General features: G+C 45.2%; 4 protein-coding genes across 4 annotated transcripts; 3 read left to right on the top strand and 1 right to left on the bottom strand.

The window, feature by feature from the left end:
- Positions 1-382: 382 nt before the first annotated feature.
- F5Y00DRAFT_259684 (armadillo-type protein) lies at positions 383-5,625 on the top strand (the record flags this gene model as incomplete). Its single annotated transcript, XM_048010914.1, has 2 exons — positions 383-1,949; positions 2,042-5,625. The coding sequence occupies 2 exons, from the start codon at positions 383-385 to the stop codon at positions 5,623-5,625; spliced, it is 5,151 nt and encodes a 1,716-aa protein (XP_047867072.1).
- A 1,064-nt stretch (positions 5,626-6,689) lies between these two features.
- On the top strand, positions 6,690-7,981 carry F5Y00DRAFT_230437 (Cyanovirin-N). Its single transcript, XM_048006900.1, has 4 exons — positions 6,690-7,020; positions 7,123-7,468; positions 7,533-7,556; positions 7,617-7,981. The coding sequence occupies exons 2-4, from the start codon at positions 7,333-7,335 to the stop codon at positions 7,778-7,780; spliced, it is 324 nt and encodes a 107-aa protein (XP_047867073.1). The 5' UTR covers positions 6,690-7,020; positions 7,123-7,332; the 3' UTR covers positions 7,781-7,981.
- An 822-nt stretch (positions 7,982-8,803) lies between these two features.
- F5Y00DRAFT_230439 (uncharacterized protein) lies at positions 8,804-9,857 on the bottom strand (the record flags this gene model as incomplete). The annotated part of the gene is made up of 2 exons (XM_048006901.1): positions 9,529-9,857; positions 8,804-9,477 (listed from the first exon to the last, which is right to left on the bottom strand). Coding segments are annotated over exons 1-2 (769 nt in total), but the record flags the coding sequence as incomplete, so codon positions are not given.
- A 4,763-nt stretch (positions 9,858-14,620) lies between these two features.
- On the top strand, positions 14,621-17,854 carry F5Y00DRAFT_251800 (uncharacterized protein; the record flags this gene model as incomplete). The annotated part of the gene is made up of 1 exon (XM_048009864.1): positions 14,621-17,854. One exon carries the CDS (start codon positions 14,621-14,623, stop codon positions 17,852-17,854), a length of 3,234 nt encoding a protein of 1,077 aa, XP_047867075.1.
- Between the last annotated feature and the right edge of the window lie 3,603 nt (positions 17,855-21,457).

Genomic DNA, 21,457 nt, shown 5'->3' on the forward strand with positions numbered 1-21,457 from the left:
ACGGGAATATGACTTGGGTCGAATGGTGGTAGGTGGATGGGTATCTTAGGATCGGGTAGGCTGTGATTTGCGGAGGGTGTATAAGGTACTTAGGAAGTAGTGTTCAGTTTATTATATTTAAATAGTCGATGTGGTATAGAGTTTAACCTGGTGACAATATGATTGGACACGCGGTACAGTCGCACTTGCTAGCTTGTGGTAACACTGCATATTATCGGTTATAGCTGAAACCGGGGTAGAGTTTTGGTGCCTTACGGCGTTTCCCCGACTCTCTAACAGCCTAAGATAGGAGGTGATTTCAACCTTTCTATCACTTCAGTTATCAGAAATTTATTATCTCTTATAGTTAATATAACTTTAGGTGAATACTAGTACGACAACCATGGAGCTCTTATCTAGGCCAAGAACAACGGAGGAACTCATTGAACGTTTAAAGAGACTAGAACTCGGCTTGGATAACCAGGCTGTGGATAACGACCCGACGATTGCAAGGCAGAGACCGACCTCGGAACGCAATCGGGAAGCTACCGCACTTCGTTCACTATTGTACTCTATGGTACAAACGTTTTACAATAATCCAGAACGATCATATGCTGTCGAGGCTGCCTTGTTATCCCCATTTTGCAATGAGGAGAGCTACGCCCTTTTGTTCAATGCCTTTGCCAATTCCGTCGCAGCCGATTCAAGTGGGAGCGGTATTCCGGACATCAACGTTCTGAATTCCTTTAGCATTATGCTACGTTCAACTCAGGTCGAGCACATTGGACAGAAACTTCCGCTTGGATATGCTATTCAGTCCCTTACAAACCGGCTCACGACGGCTTGTTCGGCGGCTGATGACGTGACCCAATATGTATTACTGCGCACCTTGTCAACAATTTTAGATGTTATGAACGAAGTTAAATTCGAAGGTATCAGCGACACCCAAATCATGCAACCCCTATTCGACCTGCTGGAAAATGTGAGCGGGCACCCTGAATTGCGTCTCTCTCAGGCAGCACGATATGCAAAACAGGCCTTGCGTGGCATCCACAGCGACGTTAGCCCATGGGAAAAACTTGCCAAAAGTGTATGGAACGTAATCAAGGGTGGTGCCGCAATTGCTGGCTCTGTCGGGACCTTGGACCCTAATAAATTATTGGAAGGCCTGGAAGCACTAGGCGAAGTAGCGAATATGGTGAAATTGATAACAGACGTCATTGATGAGGTCAATAGCATAAGGGATATAAATAAGGGTGTCCAAAACCTAAAAAGTCCGAGGCAATGGTATGTAGCGCTTCGCTTTACGGACTTGATAATCCGGGGACGAAGGAACGTCCTCCTCGGATCTTTACTTGAGAGCCTCAAGCCATCATTGAGGAAAGACGAAGACTTTTTATGTGGGCTCTGTGCACTTCTAGAGCAGGCCATCCACCATAAAGCAGACGGCGAGGTTATTAAGGTCCTGAGAGGGTTCTTGACCGATCAACGCGCCATATCTAAGTCTGCGCGTGTCCATGGATGGGTCGATTTGGTAGCTGGGCCTGCGAAGTCAACAAAACTCTCTATGCCTAAGCGATTGCTCTCTAAGCTACACCTCGCGCGGGAATACCATACTACTCTGGGATACCAGCAAACACCATCGCAAACACCAGGAAATGTGCTGCTGGAGAAGGCATGGCCTACTTGCCATGAAGCTAAAGTATTTTACGCTGATCAAATGATACGCAACTACTATACTAATGAGACAGTCAAGCGGCTCAATATTGAACGACTTGGTACTAACCATAGGTTACCCATGGAAAAGTGCTATATCAACTTGGCCATTGTACAACAGGAGGAAAAAGAAAATAGGGGTATCGAACCGTCCTCATTGTTATTCCATCGCCGTCTAGCTATCTGGAAACCCAATGAGTCGGATCGTGTCTCGCTAGTAGACCTCTTCCGGCCGCAAAAGGATGCTGAGAAAGGTGGGTTTCTTGTTTTGCATCATTAATTAACATACCACTATCCCCAGCTACACATGGATGTTTAATGGTGTTTTTATTAACAATCTTGTTAGCAAATAAAGTTGATTACCGACGGGTGCTCATTCGTGGGCAGGCTGGAGTGGGCAAGAGCACACTTTGTAAGAAGATCGTTTATGACCACATTTACAACGAGATGTGGTCTGAAATCATCAATAGAGTCATCTGGTTACCTTTGCGTCAGCTCAAAGGCCAAGACATGCAGAAATATGACATTCAACGGCTCTTGTTCGAGCGTTATTTCAGTAATAACTCTCAGGATGGGAAGCTTCTTGTTGAGGCGCTCCATGATGAGATCTCCAAAGAGGGAAGTAGGACTCTCTTTATCCTTGACGGGCTAGATGAAGTATTGCAAGAACTATCTTCAGGCGAGTCCGAATTGTTACTGTCACTTTTACAACAAACTCGGGTGATCATTACTACGCGGCCGTACGCTGTTCGCCAAATCGCGATTGAAAATATTGATCGGGAATTCGAAACCATTGGATTCTACGATGAGCAGGTATCTCAGTATATCGAAGCCGTGGCCCCAGACAATGCAAAAACAATCCAGTCATTTCTAAGTAACCATCCAAGAGTTGAAGAACTAGCAAGGATCCCAATACAGCTCGATGCCTTCTGTTATAGCTTCGAACAAGAAGCTTCAGATAAAGGCAAAGGACCGCGAACTATGACCCAGCTCTATAACGCCACCGAGAGTATTATATGGAAGAAGGACGTAGTTCGGTTAGAAAAGAGACTTCAGGGCCGGCTAGAGACGATTACCAAGGGGGTGGCCGTGCAGTTAAATTTGAAGGAAACTCGGGATTTGATTCAAGGAGAAGTTAACGTGCTGCAGGCCCTCGCATTTGATGCAATCATTAGAGGCACGGAGGAATTTGACTCGAAATACATGGAAAATTTCTTGGATAGGCAGAATGACCTAACGGAATATCTCGCCAAACCGAAATACGACGTATTTTCAATATACTTCAAGGAATTTTCGTTCCTTCGCACTTCAGACCGCAGTAGCGCAGCGAAGAATAACAGCTACCACTTCTTACATCTGACCTTCCAAGAATATTTTGCAGCGCAGTACTTTGTGCAGCACTGGCCGGACAGGCAGCTACCGCAGTTGGGGATGAGCACCGCCGAATTTCTCCGGAGAGAGAAATACAACCCGCGTTTTGACATCATGTGGCGTTTTGTTACTGGTCTGCTTCATGCCAAGGGGGACGCAAAAAAGTTCTTTGAAATAATCGAGACAGAGCCATACGACCTCCTCGGATTCACACATCATCGTCTTGTTCTACATTGCCTCGAAGAAGTTGTGGAACTAAGGGAGATCGCGGATTTCTATCTTCGCGACAACCTGGAATATCATTTAAGCGAATGGCTATTATTCGGACTGAGATTCACGAGAGAGACCCATTCCGAATGGGAATTTGGTGTTGAATATCCGGAGAAGATGCTGCGGCAATGCTTGTCGGCGACGGATGATGAGTCGTTGCAATGCATTGTTCTAGATGTGCTGCAAAAGCGCCCTATAATCTCATCAGATACGGTTAACAAAGTTACCGAGTACTGTGAAAGTAGCGACCCAGAATTGATAATTAAAGCTCTTCAGGTGCTCTTATCTTGCAAGTATACGTTACCGGGTAACTGTTTTCATACGATAACAAACCTAATAGAGGATTCTGACCCATACATCAAAGAATTGGCGAGCGCTATATTGTTGATAGCAACAGACTTACCAGAGGCGACTTTCTCGGAGTTAATCGTATACGTGAATCAAGGGGATACGAGCACACGGTTCTTTGCACTTACACTCTTAGAACTTTTGCCTCTAATACCGGAGAAGACTCTCCTAGAGATGGTGGTTATTATACCAGATCTAGATGTGGCCAATACGAAAAGTATAATGAAGATATTCAGAAATCAAGGCGGTCTATCAGATCATATAGTCCTAAAGATGCTGGATTTGATCCAAAGGAGACGATTGAAAAAACCAAGGGTAATACTATGGGATAAAAGAGCCCAGGCTCGACCGTGGATAACAGCTAAACAATCGGGCCGCATTGCGCCCAGAGTTGTAGAAAAGCTACTGAACATGTTGAAGGACCCAAATAGTACGGTCCGAAAAGATGTTGCATATGCCTTTTGTGGCTACAAACTGAAGGAAGATCCAGATCTCCTTCATAAAATCATGGGCATATTTGAGGAGCCCGACCTGTCTGATGGCGCAAGACTCGTTTTATCTTTCAATGAAGACCTGCCGGAAAACATCATCCACAAGATGGTAGATTATTTGGAGAACCATGACACAGGCATCCAATCCGCCGCAACTCGTATCTTGGCGTCGCAATACGTCAAATTCTCGATGGCCATTCTTCAGAGAATAGGCAGTTTACTAAATAATCCAAGGAAACGACGGATTGCGACAAAAGCCTTACGTAGTCAGCGCTCTCTACCAGAACAAATCCTACAGACTATATTAGACCAATTCAAAGATCCAAGGACACGTTTACATGACCAGGAACTTATTCTATCGACTCAATCATCCATGCCGGATAGTATTCTTCAACAACTCATAGCCTTGTTGCAAGTCGAAGATGAAAGACTACAGAAGATGATAACTGATGTATTGTTGTCTATTCGATTAACCTTCCCGGAAATGATTATTAGAAAATTAGCAGTTCTTTTGGACTGTGAAAGCATAGACATCCAGTATACTGCAATGCAGGCTCTAAGCAAGCAATCATCCCTACCTAGGGAAGTTCTTCGCAAGGTTGTTTCGAATATACGGCACCATGACGAATCAAGCGTTAAGAATATTATTAAGAAGATGAGGCCCGAATTGGTGCGACAGTTCGTCGTGATGCCTGAGATCGTGTTAGATACGATACGTCTACTGAGCCATCCTAGTTACCCCGTCCAGTATCGCTTGATAAGAAGCATGGAGAGGATACCGAATCTACCGGACGGTATTCTTGAGGAGATGGTCCACTTGTTGGGGGTTATGAACCAGGAAACCTCAGCGAACGGGAAAATCCTAGATGCTGTGGTAGCGTTCTTCTGCAACCGAAAGCCGGATTCGTTAGACAGTGTCCTTGAAGAGTTGGCGCGTCTGTTCAACCATTCAAATAAGGACGCCCGTGATGCGGTAGCTTCAATTTTCGCCCGGCAGCGGTCTGTTCTGTCAAAAGAGATTTTGCAAATTATGACGCTGCAGTTGAACAATTTCGAAGCTAGGGTTCTCAATGATTTATCATCCCTCTTAGGATTACAGCCAGTGTTGCCAGAAGCGATGCTTCAAGACCTCATTGCTATGCTAAACCATCCAGAGGAGGACATCGGATATGCTGCAGCAAATATTATCACCAAGAGCTTGGCCCAATCGGATGCAACATTCAATCTATTGTTCGACCTGCTGGAAGAGCAGTCATTTATTAGGCTATACGCATTCTGGATGAAGGAAAGCCTCCAGAAACACATAACATGGTGTGTCGATGGGAAGAATTCCATTATTAGCTTGCCGGGAAGAGACAGGAGCATCCCTCTAGACAAGTTTAAGGGTGCGGTCCGCAAAGCGCGAGAATCCTTCGGTGTCCCCTATAAGGACTTTGGCCAAGTGCTCTAGAGCCTTTTGTTTATATCATCTTCTATATAACCTCAAAAGGCGTACACGGTAGGTATGAGGTATCTAGGACTTAATTACCCCTGGCGTTTTACATTTGATTTTATTTCTTTGATAAGGGGTATGGCAACTTTTGCTGCTTGTCGTTTCCTTAGCATTGAGTTAATGTAACGGCATACGTGCTACAGCCATTTACTACGTATAATATGAGCAGTTGCTAGCATCGTGAATTCCTTTCTAAACCTAGGTGTCCTATTTTGATATAGTTCGAATCGCTACGATGAGAAGATAGTCCCCTGCGTGTGCGTTCGTTCAAGCATCGTTCGGTAGGGGATAGTCTGTCTACCTACCTTGTGACTTAGGTTTGGCCGTAATATATATAGAGACACGACATGTCTTTGCCGCTGTATGGCATGCTACTTTTGGGGGCTCCTTTCCAGCCCCAAAACGTATAACTGCTGTCTTTAAAGTCATCAATTCGTCTCTAAAATTGAACAAACCGTTAGTCATTCTTGTGTATTTCGTAAGTAGGCTACCTCAATGACTAGGATGCTCACAAGGGTCCTGTCCCGGTTGGCTGGGTATGACGAATATTCATGGATGGAAGCAACCGCGGGGCCTGGAGTCCCCATCGTACGGTCCGCATCTCGCGAGCTGATGGATTCTGAGGTTAGGATTGGGTGACCGAGCATAATGAAAACTAGATGAATACAGGGGTCTTGAAGAATCCAGACCTTAAGCTACGTGACACGTATTATGCCGTGACTTCGCCCAGCTATGAAGCTATGGTGCTTGACGTGAAGCGCATAGGAGAAAACCCCGCCTCGAGAACTACGAAGGTTGTGGTACCGCATACGATGTGCGTGGTAGCATGAGTGGATTCCAGCTGTTTGCTAAATGGGCGGTGGGAAAGGAGTCTAGTGTATTGTTTCTAATTGTTTCTAAAAAGTCCCTCAATTCGCCGCCTAAGAATTATAGTATAACGACTAGTCGATCTAGACCGCTCGTTCATTAGGTAGTGACAACAAGTCAACAAGATCATCTAATTATTCACCGCAATGACAAAATTCAATAAAAACGACCTCTTATGATGTTGATCAGAAGAGACGAACTATCGAGTAGTGGATATAAAGATATGGGATGGAGGAGGCATGGAGGAGGGATGGAGGGACAAAGGGAGGAGTTGGTGGAAGTTCATGTGCCAATCTCTTGGCGTCGGGCCTATGAGAACCCTGAGATGCACTGAGATGTACATTCAGGAGGAGATGATAATGTGGGACGTGGGCACCGCAACCATCAACTCCACCGTTCCGTGCCGTAACCGAATAATGATACCACCCGCATTGGTGTGAAACCACCATGGCCGTATATCCGCTTTGTGAAGGTGCCCCTCTCAAGGTAACTCCCCCCCCCTCGAGTCCACAAGAGAGCTACCTGTGGGGCTCATTGCCGTGACACGTGTACGAGGGTCTGCATCACTTCTAACGTAGTCGCGTTTAGAGTTACATGGAAGCTGGAGCTTACAGCAAAGAAGTTTTGTATTGTACCACAGCATCGTGCAATACGTAGTGACTACCTCCTAAGCAGGCAGCCCTATATAAGCAAACCTCCTCCCCCCGCGTCTTGCCCGAGAATACAAGAACTAAACACCAAACACCAAACCCATACCAACTTACACCCTCACGACAACTTCCCGAACACTTCGTCAAAATGTCCAACTTCTACATCTCTTCTGAAGACATCCGCGTGGATAACGGCCACATCCTCAGAGCCCGCCTCCGAGCCGAAGACGGTAACAATGTCGACAGCGAGATCGACCTAAACCAGTTCATCGGCAACGACAATGGTGAGTACCTCACCACAATCAGTTGATCCCTCTCTGCTATTAGATACTAATACATTCTCAACAGGCCGCTTCGACTGGGGTGGTGTCAGTAAGTAGCGACGAACTACCTATATCCTAACCAGACTTTCCCATCTTACTAATATAACAGACTTCTCCGAGACCGCTAGAGATATTTCCTTCCAGATCGAGGGAGGCGACAGCGTCCCGGTCCTACGAGCCGAGCTACAGAACCTCGACGGCGAGTGGGTTCGCGCCGACGTCAACCTCGGAGAGCGAATCAGCAACGACAACGGCCAGTTCCGATTCATCTAGAGAGCCGTGATGGCCTCCGCTGCCTCCCAACAATACCGCGAAGAGTCGTTGGGCACGGTCCTGCCTCGGTTTGAGGTCTGAAATTACACGCGAGTGATAGCAAATAAATATACCCAAATAACCCAAGATAGGCTTGGTATCTACTACACTACTTCTGAGTTTTACGTGTGATTAAAACCATCGTGAAAGCTTGAATGATTATGACAATGTGTTACGCCCCTTCTTCCTTCAATTTCGTCATTTCTAGTCTATATTTCGTATTCAAGCCGATGTGAGATGCCATCATTTTGTAACATCTGTATGGCGTAGTATAATTCCCAATATAGGTTAAACATTAAAGTCATCAACTATCTAAGATTCAGCCCGAGAAACTTCCAAGAGGTCCAAGCCTCCTAGGCGCGTGTTTGGCTATCCGGTGTAGTAACAATTGCTGCGTCTATACCAATAGTAGCGAATTCAACTGGAGGATATATGTCATTTGATAATAAATACGAGGATTAAAAGATGACAAGTATTTGCTCTTGATTACTGCATATTTAATGGGAGATGCAATTCTTAATCGTTGCTTATCGTTGTGTACTTTTTTCGGTTCGTCGTGCATCGTGAATCCTTCGATATGCAACCAGATCCAGAACTGTGGTTAACCGGGGAGAAACAGCATGCCTTTTCCTTGTGTTCTACACAATAAAATATATATTTATCTTCATTGATATTGTAAACCCCATCTTTACAAAGTGCTCTTAATGAAATTAACATTGCAGTGTTATTTTTGTCGGCGCAGTCGGGGTGTCAAGCCTTCACTTTTAAACAAGTCGTGCCGAGTGTATAAAAGTACCTAATTCTTAATTTTCCAGGGCTTCTCTCAACAGGATAATTAGAGTGAAGTTCACATCACAAATACCAAATGTGTGCTGGAAGTTCTGCGTTTTGTTTACGCGAGAACTTCAAAAGGGGGAAGGATAAGGCGCCAATAACTTCGCACTGTGTAATTCATACGTACCTACAAATCGCCTCAGAATTAATGTAGAATTTAGGATTAGGTGAAATGCTACTTGACTGATCGTATAAATTGAGGCATTTTGGATTAAGTTGAAGTAGCTAGGTTATCAACCATTGCATTTTCAAGGAGACATATCTTTGCCCACCTACTACAAGTACCTACTATTACCCTCTCGCATTCACTCTTCAGCCGCTACACTATCCAGAAACATACCAAGCACACGGTCAATAAAACTGAAATCCGCCATGGATGCACAACACCACCACTTGAAGATACCGACGACGACGGAGTATGTGTGGAGGTTATAGCATGCGTTTCAACTGGTCCACTCGTAGGCTCTGATGTATCATCTATTGGAATAACGGTAAGTATAGGAACGGTGGTAGTTGATGTTGACGTTGCTACTGTGCTCGAAGTTCTTCCACTAACGGAATGAGTCGTAACCGTCGAGGTAGAACTTTTATCCGTAATAGTAGCGAGCGTGATTCCCATGATTGATTTGTAATCCGTGATGATCTCCTGTGGGAAATTCTTTAGATCGGTCTCTTGCCACTCAACGGTCATCTGTTCATGCTCTATCCACATATCAGAGAGTGTGGTATAGATGTCCGTTGTAGTAATATTCGGCAAGAGAAGAAATGCCATGGGCGTAGTGACGGTAGAGGTACAGAAATACCCGGACATGTCGGAGAACCCGCTACAACTACCTGTTAGATACGCTGTCACCTAGGAATTAGAGCGTCTGAACCTTTGACAACATCCTCCAGTCCAGAGAGTTTTGCCATCATTCACGTTGTAGACGGATCTTGCGATGCTCATATAATTCGGACACACGCCGGGGCTAAGGGTTTGTAGTTGATCGGTATACTGGCTTGGCACACATTTTGAGAACGACGGATCGGCCCATCCTCTTGTAGGGGATAGGGTACTGGAATGAAAGGGATTATTGTCGATATATACGGCAAACCTAGTCAGGCACCACGATGGCGCTGTGAAAATAGTAGTAAGTGCTTGCATTATATTTTTTTTTTCCCTAGGTGATGGGGAGGGTATTCCTTGTCCGAACTATGAATCGGAAGTTGTGGGAGTGAAGGTCTTTCTATATAAATGAAACACTTACGTGGACGTACACATTGTGCTTTCCTCGATCGAGACCTTGACTCATTTCCCGTACCTTCCATCCGTGATACCACTAACTACGGCAACTGTAACGTGGACACTTGAGTCACGTAACATGAGTTGTTTGACTATAGTACCCATCTACTCTACTATATTTTATTCGTACCGCCACAATTTTTCCAACCAATTAGATCCTTAGAATCGCTTCGTAGTTGGCGACATTTTCCTTTACCATTTTATCGCATAACGTTTGAAATATATGCGAATAGTGTAGAAAAGTCACGCAAAACGAGCTCTATCTAACAATACTAATTATTAAACCTTTTATACAATATTGAAATAGTTTAATTGATTTCATAAAAAGTTTATCGGACGTGCGTTGAGGTGTGGCTAGCTAATTAGAGGCCAAACTTTAGCTGTAGCGTTGGTTTTGCGCATGATCCCCTTCCCCCCCCTTTTCCTCCCCCCCCCCCCTTTTCCTTTTCCCCCCCTTTCCCCCGTACGCGCTTGCGCAGGCGGGCAAGCCACTAGTGTACCTGCAGCGTATATAACCTCCTAAACGTCAATTGCACAGCAGCTGCTAACGGTCCTTAAAGTAGCATAAAATAATTTGCATCATCCTACAATTTCTTTTTCTTTTTTTTCTATTCCTTACAACATCATTTTCGAGGGTTCCAAGCTTTAGTCCCGACACCGTGATATTAAGCACACCACAACGGTTCTAAGAAAAAGTACAAGAACCTTTACTTCACCATCACGGCGACCCCAACCTATGAAGCTTACCCAGACGAATAGAGAAATAAACTGAACACATATCCCCTTTGTGTTTGCAAGAACATCGTTATCGGCAACTAAAAGACTAAGAGTTACTCATCATGGAACGTATTTCGCTACTCTAAATCTATCATATCCAAGATGTATCCTCGAGCCTACTTCCCGTCCTTTTCGGGCCTCCCACAGAAGATTCAAGACAAAATCTGGACCCTGGTCCTAGAATCGAGACTACCCACGGCTTACTACCTTAGGCTTGAGGAAATAAAAGATCCGAAAGGGGATCATTCAGACCCGGAAGTTGATTCAAAAATCATATTCAAACGCACGCTTCCGTCACGTGAACTCCCTTCCACGTTACCTCCTTGGAACGATATAGATACATTGTTGCAAACCTGCCGAGGATCACGGGAGGCAGCGATCCGCTATCGCCAAAGACACGAGCATACTCGCCTCTTGGAATTGGCTGTTTCCCGGACGCATTACATACCTTGGCCCAACGATGCCATAATGGGCTCAACCCTATACAACCCCCCCACATACGATTTCCCTGGTGTCACTCTTGACACGTCATCAGACCTCATCGTTCTAGATGGTTATTGGGACCGCATGGCACTGCGCCATATTCATCGTTACGGATTCCTCACACAAGCAGCAGTACGCTATGTCGCTCTACCAATGAACGGGAGCAGGGTATCTTTATCCTACCTGGATTACGTCCTCAACGTACTGAAAAACTTTCCTTGGATGAAAGCGGTGTACCTTGTGGTTGACCCTGCACAACTTGCAAAACTTGAAGCTCGCAAAGAGAGCTGGACGTACGACAGGGATGATTCGCATTTAGGACTTCAATCGTTCACAGAAGAAAACTACAACTGCAATCCAGGTCCCCAGAGATTCTACTGTTTTGGTAGAGAATATTTCGAGATATCGCCTGTACAGTTAACAACACTAGGGGGCATACTGGATGTCCTATACGAACTAAACTTCGAATTCGGTAGCGTGGAAGGTGAAATAATAGATAACGTAAGAGAAGTATGGATAGCAGATATGTTCTGTGTGCGGGTCATGTCATGGAGAAACCTAACATAGATTCATATAGCATTCTAGCATATTAAGGGAGGCTTAGGGTATTGGATAGAATATATATGCTGTGTGTCTGGCTATTGCAAAGCCTTTCTAAATGATATTTCACAGAGACATGCGCAAATTCCGTATCTTGTGAGCCACCTCTAATGCATTTGAGAAGAATATTGCTTTGTTTATCATAACTCACATGATTAAAATTCACCGAGTCTGATTGTTACCTACCCTTTTATAATAGTGTATCATAAATCCGGGGCTTGATTGCCACCACTACCTACCTAAGGTAGCTATGTCAACACCTAATACAAGAGAAACGCTTCCCTCTCCACAGTCTGATGAAAGAGATCCGCATCGCCCATCCATGTTACAACAGTTTCTGTACACCACATTACAACTATACTTGTTCTCACCACCGCACGCGCCGTCAGTCGTATTTCCCATTAACCACGGTGGTCCTAATCAAGGCTTGGCATATATCAATGGGTGGTATCATCTTATCCGGGGACGAGACTAAGCGATTTTGAATAGGGGTATCGAAGATAGTAGTGCTCAAAGACCTAAATATTGAAATCGAGACTATATTAACCATTTATCGTTATTGTTGAGTTTTGCAACTATCAAATAGAAAGGCTTTTAAGAGACAGGCGAGTGTGTGGAAGAGGTGTATGAATGTAAAGGTGGATATTAGTACGGAATATTTATTCGTAAAACGCGGTGATTACATAACATCGTGGTACTTTGGTCTTCCATGACCGTTGACGGCAGGTGGTTTATCTCCATCTTTCATAAAACCAATTAAATGCACCCGGAAACCCAAACCTGCAATACCAATACCTAAGCAACTTATAACAGTTGAAAATGGCTCCGGTTCATAAAGTAGCTCTCATCCAGCTTCATCCTAAGGTGTGCTACCTCTCCTATATAAATGGTTTTAATGAGATTTGTCGGGAGGTAAAATGGACCCCGTATGGGGGATGAGTATGATTGTCTTGAATAAATTATTATAACTAGGCCGCATTATACTTGCGATATTTTTCCAAGATCTCAATTGCTTACTCTTTTATAGCCCCTCGTCCCCGCAGAGAACTTTGCCAAGGCTGAGTCGTTCATCAAAGATGCTGCTAAGGAAGGATGCAGTTTAGCTGTTCTACCCGAGTACCACCTTACCTCTTGGGTTCCGGATGAGCCGAATTTTAAGGATTCGTGTGCAGACTCGGCATCATACTTGGAAAAGTATCAGCAGCTAGCCAAAGAGCTGAACATCTGCATCGTGCCTGGTACGATCGTTGAGTTGGAAGGCGGGTCTTTACATAATATCGCATACTTCATATCTTCCAATGGAGAGGTACTCGGGCGATATCAGAAGAAAAACCTCTGGCATCCGGAACGTCGCCATCTAGTATCGTCAGCTAAGCAACCGCATGTGGCTTTCGACACGCCGTTAGGACGTGTGGGGTTGTTGATTTGTTGGGATATTGCGTTCCCAGAGGCGTTCCGGGAGCTAATCTCAGATGGTGCGCAAATCATTTGTGTCCCTACGTTCTGGAGTATGAAGGACGTTTCGGATGAGGGATATGCCCTTAATCCCGACGGTGAGGCGCTATTCTTGAACAGCACTGTGGTCAGTCGGGCATTTGAGAACACTTGCGCGGTTGTGTTCGTGAATGCGGGGGGACCGCCGGAAAAGGGGGAGAAGACTAGCTTCGCGGGGTTGAGTCAAGTCAGCGTTCCCCATATTGGCTCCCTTGGGAAGATGGGCCGGTCCGAGGGGATGTCAATTGTGGATCTGGATATGAATGTTCTGAAGATTGCAGAAGACAACTATAAAGTAAGAGAGGACATGAAGGGAGAAGGTTGGCATTATGCATATACGCAAATTAGGGACGGGAGCAAACTGTAATTACTTGATACCTAGGTAGGTCTACAGAGTAAATTCCGATAGAACATTTCTTAAAAGGTTTATTGCCGGCTCTTTTGGCAAGGTAACTCGAGGTAAATATCAATCGAGCGGTAATCGGAATTATCGTCTATTGAACCTACAATGACGTCTGAACGCTGAATGATGTTGCCATCAATCGAATTTTTTTATTTGAGTCGCCATTCGCTTGTACTGATCCAAAAGAAGATTTCTAGAACCAAGACCCCTACCCACACTACTGTCGGACCGGGAATCGATAAGGCATGTTTAGCTCATTTAGCAGCTGCCGGGTTCAATTGCGGCATCTAAATGGTGGAATATGGCATGCGATTATGCGCTAAACTAATTAAAGTTTAGGCCTGTATTGCGTGATCATCTTGTACAAAGACGAATCGCGCATTCTCGCAATCTAAATGCGATTTAACAAATTATTCGCGCCATCCTTTCCCTCGACACCCGCACGTTCGCCGCCCGGTTCACCACCGAGAACCGCTGGTTGGCGAAGAAGCGAAAATGGGATTCGGAAATGTATGGAGCGTCTTTGGCGTGGAGGTAGGTTAAGCCTTTATTTTTTTCCCGGGGAGGACTTTTAGAAGTAATAAAACCGCATCGTCTCCTTTTCGAAGCCGTCTCCCTTTTTTTGTGCTGGTCGTGAGGCTATTTGGTACCCTACGCCAAGTATTCATCGTGCTCTTTCGTCGAGAAGGAGAGTGGCTATTCCTGGATTCAATCAGTCATACCTGGGGTTTTTGTCTGATTGCCCATTTCAAATTATAAGCCTCTTTATAAACCTTCCATTCTCTTAGAATTGTCTCGATCTTAGTTAAATCGTGACGGGTTTGCCTGGTCTAATTCACCGTACCCTCGTCTCCAGGAGGAATTCGCAAATTCAAATTCCTATTACTACAAATTCTGGCTTCCAAAAAGCCCGAGAGAACCAGTTAGAATGCAATTAAAACAGGCCGAAGGTAGTGGTGGTCCTCTAGCAGATCAAGTAACCATGCCGGAATCCAAAACCTCCCGCGCCGAGTTCACCCGGCAGTCGTCGACTCTGCCTTTCGGTCAACCCGTATCCTTGTCTTCGATATCCGGCCCTACGTATGTCACCGGCCAACTTCTTGTTCAACAAATCGCCTACACCTTGTCCGATAAGATCTTCTCATACTCTCCTGAGACATTCGACCTCGACGTTGCTGTGAAGGATTGGGCTCAGAATGGAGAGAAGAACATTCATGGATATACTACTACTGTCTTGCCTCTTCAGACTCGCTCCGGCGCCGGCGCTTTTGCCCTTGGTTATATCTTCTCGAAAGACTTCGATTTAAGCAAGAGAAATATTCCTCAAACTCTGTTGGCACCATCGCTTAGTTTGCGCCACCTCCGCTCCGCCTTAGACCAGTTGGCTCTACTGTACGGAGTCGCAAGCCCTTTCGTCGCCCATGTTGCTGCTACCGATTATGCTGCTGATGCAGGCCTTGTCGCGGAATATGGCACTGCTCTACAACTTTCTGAAGAGCTCGGACTAGGTCTTATATCAAGTGGTTCTGCATATGAGGCACAGCACGTCTCGCTCTTTGCTACGTTGATGGCTAAGATTTTACCGACTATTCATGTTTATGATGGTGTTCGTACATCCCGCGAGACATTGAGGGTTATCGATGCATTGAGTCAAACCGGTACAGCCGAGATCTTTAAGAGGATCTCTAAGACAGCCGAATCCTTGAACAACCGCCTCGACAGTGCTGGTAAAGTTTTGGAACTCCTCCAGGCTTTCAACGACGAACTCGGCACTGACTATGAGCCGTTCGAATATGTCGGCCATGACGCCGCCGAAATCGTCTATGTTGTTTTCGGCAGCGTCGAGGCTCAACTTGCCAAGCAGGTCGTGCCTAAGTTGGTTGCTGATGGAATTAAGGTTGGAGCCGTCGTCGTCAGAATTTATAGGCCCTTCATCGAAGAGGCCTTTATCAAGGCGCTTCCCGCTTCTACCGCGCATGTCGCAGTTCTAGGACAAGTACCGAACGAACTCGCCGTGTCCGACGCTTCAGTCCAATCTATCTTGTATTCTGATGTCTTGACCGCAATTTCGTTCGCGAGCAAATGGGATTCGGCTCCCATTGTTACGGATGTAAAGTATGCAGCATCGCATGCGTTTACCCCGTCCAGCTTCGCCGCTACAGTTACTCAGGCTACGCTTAAGGGTTCGGTCTCCAGTATCCAGTTGCCGCAGTTCGAATCTGTAGAACAGTACGTATTTTGGGATACCGATGATTCGGTTGCCCTCGTTGCCCCCACTGTCGTTGGTAGTCTTTTGTCACAAGATTCCACAACCAATGTCTACTTCAACGAATCCCACGATAATTTAGTGCAAGGTGGCGTCGTTCGATCTGATCTAAGAACCTCGAAAATCACGATCGATGCGCCTTTCGCAGCTGAAGACGCCGATGTCGTCCTGGTGGGCGACGAGAAGCTACTAAAGGAAGTGGCTGCGTCTCAAAGCGTCAAGGATAATGGTAAATTGATCCTAAAGTTGCCCAACTTCAAGGATGAAGATGTCGAAAAGCGGATACCCTCTGCCATCCGCAAGGATGTGCAAGCGAGAAATATTTCACTTTACGTACTGGACTCTTCTTCGTCTCCGGCTTTCGAGACCGATTCCAATGCTGCTAGACTACTGGTTGAGCTCGCTTTCCTCAAGATCGCAAGACCCGACCTTAAGCAAGAAATTCTAGAGAAGTTGGCTACACTTGAAGCTAATCCTCCTACTCTAGAAGAATGTCTTGATGCTTTAGAGAAGTCTCTCAAACACCTCGAGGTTCCAGAATCCTGGGCCGAGAACGCTAGTGACGCAACACAAAGTCTTCCCCAGGTCTTGAAGACAAATAGCTTTACTACGTTTGATAAGAAAGAGTCGGAGCAGGATGCACAGCTTAGCAGCTGGGAGTCTGCGGCGAAAGGTCTTGTTTTCAAAGAGGCATATAATACCGACATTACTCTACGTCCGGACTTGACTGTCCAGACATACACGATTCACGTTAAAGAGAATCGCAGGCTTACACCCGGAACTTATGATCGAAATATATTCCATATTGAATTCGACCTAGGAAACTCTGGTCTTACCTACAAAATTGGAGAGGCTCTTGGAGTACACGCAGACAATGATGCCGATCTGGTCAGCGAGTTCATTGAATCATACGGCTTGAATGCAGACGACCTTGTCCAGGTACCTTCCAGGGATGACCCTAGCGTTCTAGAGACAAGGACCGTATATCAATCGCTGGTACAGAACATCGACATTTTTGGCAAGCCTCCTAAGCGATTTTACGAATCATTGGCCGAATTTGCTACCGATGAGCTTGAGAAAAAGAAATTAGCCTCTCTTGGTACCCCAGAAGGCGCCGAAGAGTTCAAACGGCGAACAGAGGTCGACACCAGCACTTTTGCCGACGTATTTGATGAGTTCAAATCCGCTCACCCCAGCTTCCCTGAGCTTGTTCGTTTAGTTGGGCCTCTAAAGCGTCGCGAGTACTCGATCGCCTCTGCTCAAGCGGTAACCCCGAATGCAGTAGCCCTCATGATCGTAGTCGTGGACTGGGTTGATTCTAAAGGCCGGACACGTTACGGTCAAGCGACTCGCTATCTCAGTCGCCTTCCTGTCGGAGCTGCCGTTACTGCATCTGTCAAGCCTTCTGTTATGAAGCTTCCAGTACGTGATGATGCGCCCCTCATTATGGCTGGCCTCGGTACTGGACTTGCTCCCTTTAGAGCATTCGTGCAATATCGCGCAATGCAAAAAGCTGAGGGCAAGGATATCGGCGCAATTCTCCTATATCTTGGTTCGCGTCATCAACGCGAGGAGTATCTCTATGGCGAGGAATGGGAGGCGTATCTGGACGCGGGTGTCATCACCCTTCTTGGCGCTGCCTTCTCTCGTGATCAGCCCCAGAAGATCTACATTCAAGACCGCATGCGCCAGACTATTAGCGACATCATCAAGGCATACATAGAACAGGAAGGCTCCTTCTACCTCTGTGGTCCCACATGGCCCGTTCCTGATGTCACCGACGTACTGAAGGAGGCTATTGCCGCCGAGGCTAAGTCGAGCGGGAAGAAGGTAGACGCGACGAAGGAAATCGACCGTCTCAAGGAGGATGGGCGTTATGTGCTCGAGGTTTATTAGATGGTGCTTTTAAGTAGATTTATATTCTCCACGAGCGATCTTCATTTGCATTACGACCTTAGAGTTTACATATCCATAGACCACGAGCTTTTGACAATATTATTCACTTCCTAGTGACCTTTTCCAATATCGGTTTACGATGCTGAGCAGTGAAACTTCTACAGGCTTAGAATCCGTCTAGTCTAAGCCTTCAATATCCTATCCTACCCTACCCCGCGGAGTTTACCGCACGCAATCTCGGCATTGGGGTGTTGATCTGAGCTACCACAACTTTAGCGTTTGCACAAGGTATATCGCCGTCAAACCCCACACCATCGTTAACGCTTGTAAGTGTGATGGTAGCCAATTAACTGCTTCATCATAAGGTGAAGAGCCCCCCTTCGCGGAGAGATGGAGTGTAAGCTTACGTTGACCTTGACCCCGCGGAATTATAACAGTAGCTTTGGGTATGGAAATACGGAGCTACCGACCGGTCGTTGCCCTAACACTTTCGAATATTCGTGTTGTATGGCCACAGCCTTCAGTTAGGTTGTCTCCAAGAGATCTGCAGAATCTGTGATACACAGAGTCCAAGGTATTAGGGGCTAATGCAAATCTACCCTGCGAGCCAAAACGATCAATGATGGTGAAGAGTTGGAAAATAGAATTCTCGCGCGTTTATTAACTCCGAGGTGGATATTGAATCGACAAATCTTATAGTATATATTGGGTAGTTTTTAGTATGATACTAGCGAAGTAATCACTCTATAACCTTGCGCTCCTCAGCTCTACTCTCTAGGTATACAGCCATATCTGTGGAATTTTAGAACTAGAAAATCCTAGAATATGTATTAGACAAAGCCAAATATTATAAGGGGTAGGTACTATGAAGCTGTAAGATAGGTATTTTCTAGTATTTGAACATTGATTATGACGGTGTAACTGTAGGTTAATACTATGACGGATTCTGTGTCGTTCTAGTATCGACCCGAATGCCGACGAAGATACAGTTGTTAAGTATAGTACGCGGTACTTTAACGAGAATGTGACTTATACAGTTGGCAAACTAAGTCAATATACAACGTAAAGCTCATATACCGTATCTTCCAGCACCCCCTTGATTCATAAGGAACCTGGACTAACCAATCAAAATATTTTCCTTGGGACGCCACGAAGCTATCAATCCGTCGATAAGGTTGCGTAGAAATTATCCGATTTTAATAGGTTTTGATATATGGTTCTTTATCTCACCAAGTAACCATTATAGAGATAACTTGGCTAAAGGGACACAGTTAAATATAAAAGGAACAAAGCGCTCAAGACTAAATTAGGTCCATCTATCAATATCAGCCCCCATGGTATTCGGAACTAGTAGTTTTAAAGAGTCGAGCCCCCTTTTCCCCTGCCAACTGAAACTCCGGATCGTGACCTAAGACCAAGGATTGCGTTTCCTTCAGCATGAACTAAAGCCAGGCTCAAAAGCACTGCTCCAAACAAAACAATGATCGGTATAGAAACATTTTCAAACTGTACGCGATACTTGGCTTCCATGGCTGGTCGAAATCTGCAAGTTGTCTGGTTTCAGATTTGCCAGCGCTTTGGAAATGCTCGGGCAGCATTGACTAGCTTCAACTCAATAGCCCAGGCGGATTCCAGCTGTATAACGCTTCCACGTCAGCTTACGATAAATCCGGTTTAATATCGCATCCTTATAGAAAGCAGTACACAGGAATCTAGCGGTGAACATCTTGTAGCTTTGGTTGGTGGACTTCGAAACCAATGGGTTTTAATAGTCATATTGCAAGCGTTTACTCTTAACAAATGGCGACGGGTTTGTCAAACAGCTCTCTAATGTCTAGCGTATATATAGAACAATAAGGGGGGTTTCCAACCCATTCCTCACTAGAAGGATGTTCATGATACTATATTCTCGCAAGAAACGAAAGCGTTTTCCGCCAAAGTAGGGAACAGTTCAACGGGCCTAATACGTGGGTGCATCTTTGAATTGAACTTATAACCATGCAAGATTATATACATTCCCTTATTAGTTAGGTAGGTACCAGGTAATTACTTTAAACTAGTATTCGTTTGTAAGTTAGTGTATTAGATGAAAACGCTCATTCATCGTATAATCCATTAGAATTTGCCCAATTTCTACCTACTTCATAGGTACCTAATGTATACCGCTTTGGATGTTTAAGGCCTCATATCTGCTAAAACTTGTCGGCCACGCGGTTATACGTAATATTTCGATAGCGCTATGCTACCAATAGATTTTTAGTTCAGCTCCTTCGTTCTCCTTTTCTTGCTAATTATTAGATGTTATAATAGTGTCCAAGTACCAGCCCTAGCTTTTTCCGCTTGACTCTTTTACTCCATAGAAATGCAATTTCATTCTATCATCGAATAATTGGCTCTGAATTCTACTTTTCAGGAGCAAATACCTCAGTCACTTATCTTAGATTAGGTGCTTTTATGAGTCCGCCGGCAGTCCGACCTGTATGGAGGGTTCAAACTGGCTATTTTTAGAAACACTTCAAAATCTCATCCTCGGCACCGTATATAGTTGGGGGAAGACTTAAGATACTTATGTCAACTTGTCGCTTCAACAGAGGCATATCTTAGACATAAGGTGTCCTCGAGCGTGTACGATGATTCCATATAAAGCTATTTTATATTTTCCATCAAACTTGAAAAGAGACGTCTTAGAGCTTACTACACTGTAGGCGATAGATTGTGAAGACATCGTAACTAGTCCTTCCTGGGTTAGAATCACAGCGGGACCCTTGCCATGCCATGCCGGCCCCACGGTTTGGGAGCGCATACATAGGTACGCTACTTTTCAGCCCCGCAAAGGATCTCGAAACGCTGTTTAGACTATTACAAGCACGTAATATTAAGGACAGAGTCGGTGGAGGTAGCGGGTTTTGATATTAGCCGCTACCTAGTTCACCTTGTGTTAGGATTCAAAAGCTTGTCATGTCAAAAAATGCTTCTAGATTGGACTTGATGGAAGGATGTCGTATAAAGCCTGCCCAAGTCGAGCTCACGTCAGTCAACATGGACCCCGCCTTCGGGCATAGAAAACTGAACGATATTTGACAATAGTCATTCATTCATTATTTCTTTTCTTCCCGGAAATATATCGTATGAGGCATCAAAAAGAAAAGAAAGCTGCCCGAATATACGTCAACATAACACGTTATTGATCTACTCTCGGGGGAAAACAAAAAAGCAAGAGGTTCAAGACACGTGGGCTGGCGGACTAACATAAGACGAAAAGCCATGTGGATGTGATTTAGGACGTGATTGAGAATGTAAGGCGCTTCGTGGTTCGGTGCCTCGCAGTCTCACATAAGTTATGTGATGCGAAAGCTCCTAATTGGCTCGCGTCCACGCACCCAATCTACGAGTCTGTGAGATGGCCTGCTTTGGCTGCTCCTTTTAAGGCAATGATTGTTACACGGAACGTGGCAGTTGGTTGTTTCGATACGACCTTCTATGCATGCCATATACCCTAGCTACATCCTGAGTTAGGTTAGGTACCTAATCGACTTTGACTGTGCAGGACTTTAGTCGAGATCCTTCGAGATTTACTCTAGCCGTCTCCATCACTAGCACAGA

This window comes from Daldinia vernicosa (genome assembly GCF_022497035.1).
Source record: "Daldinia vernicosa strain CBS 139.73 unplaced genomic scaffold F5Y00scaffold_11, whole genome shotgun sequence".
Classification (NCBI taxonomy): domain Eukaryota; kingdom Fungi; phylum Ascomycota; class Sordariomycetes; order Xylariales; family Hypoxylaceae; genus Daldinia; species Daldinia vernicosa.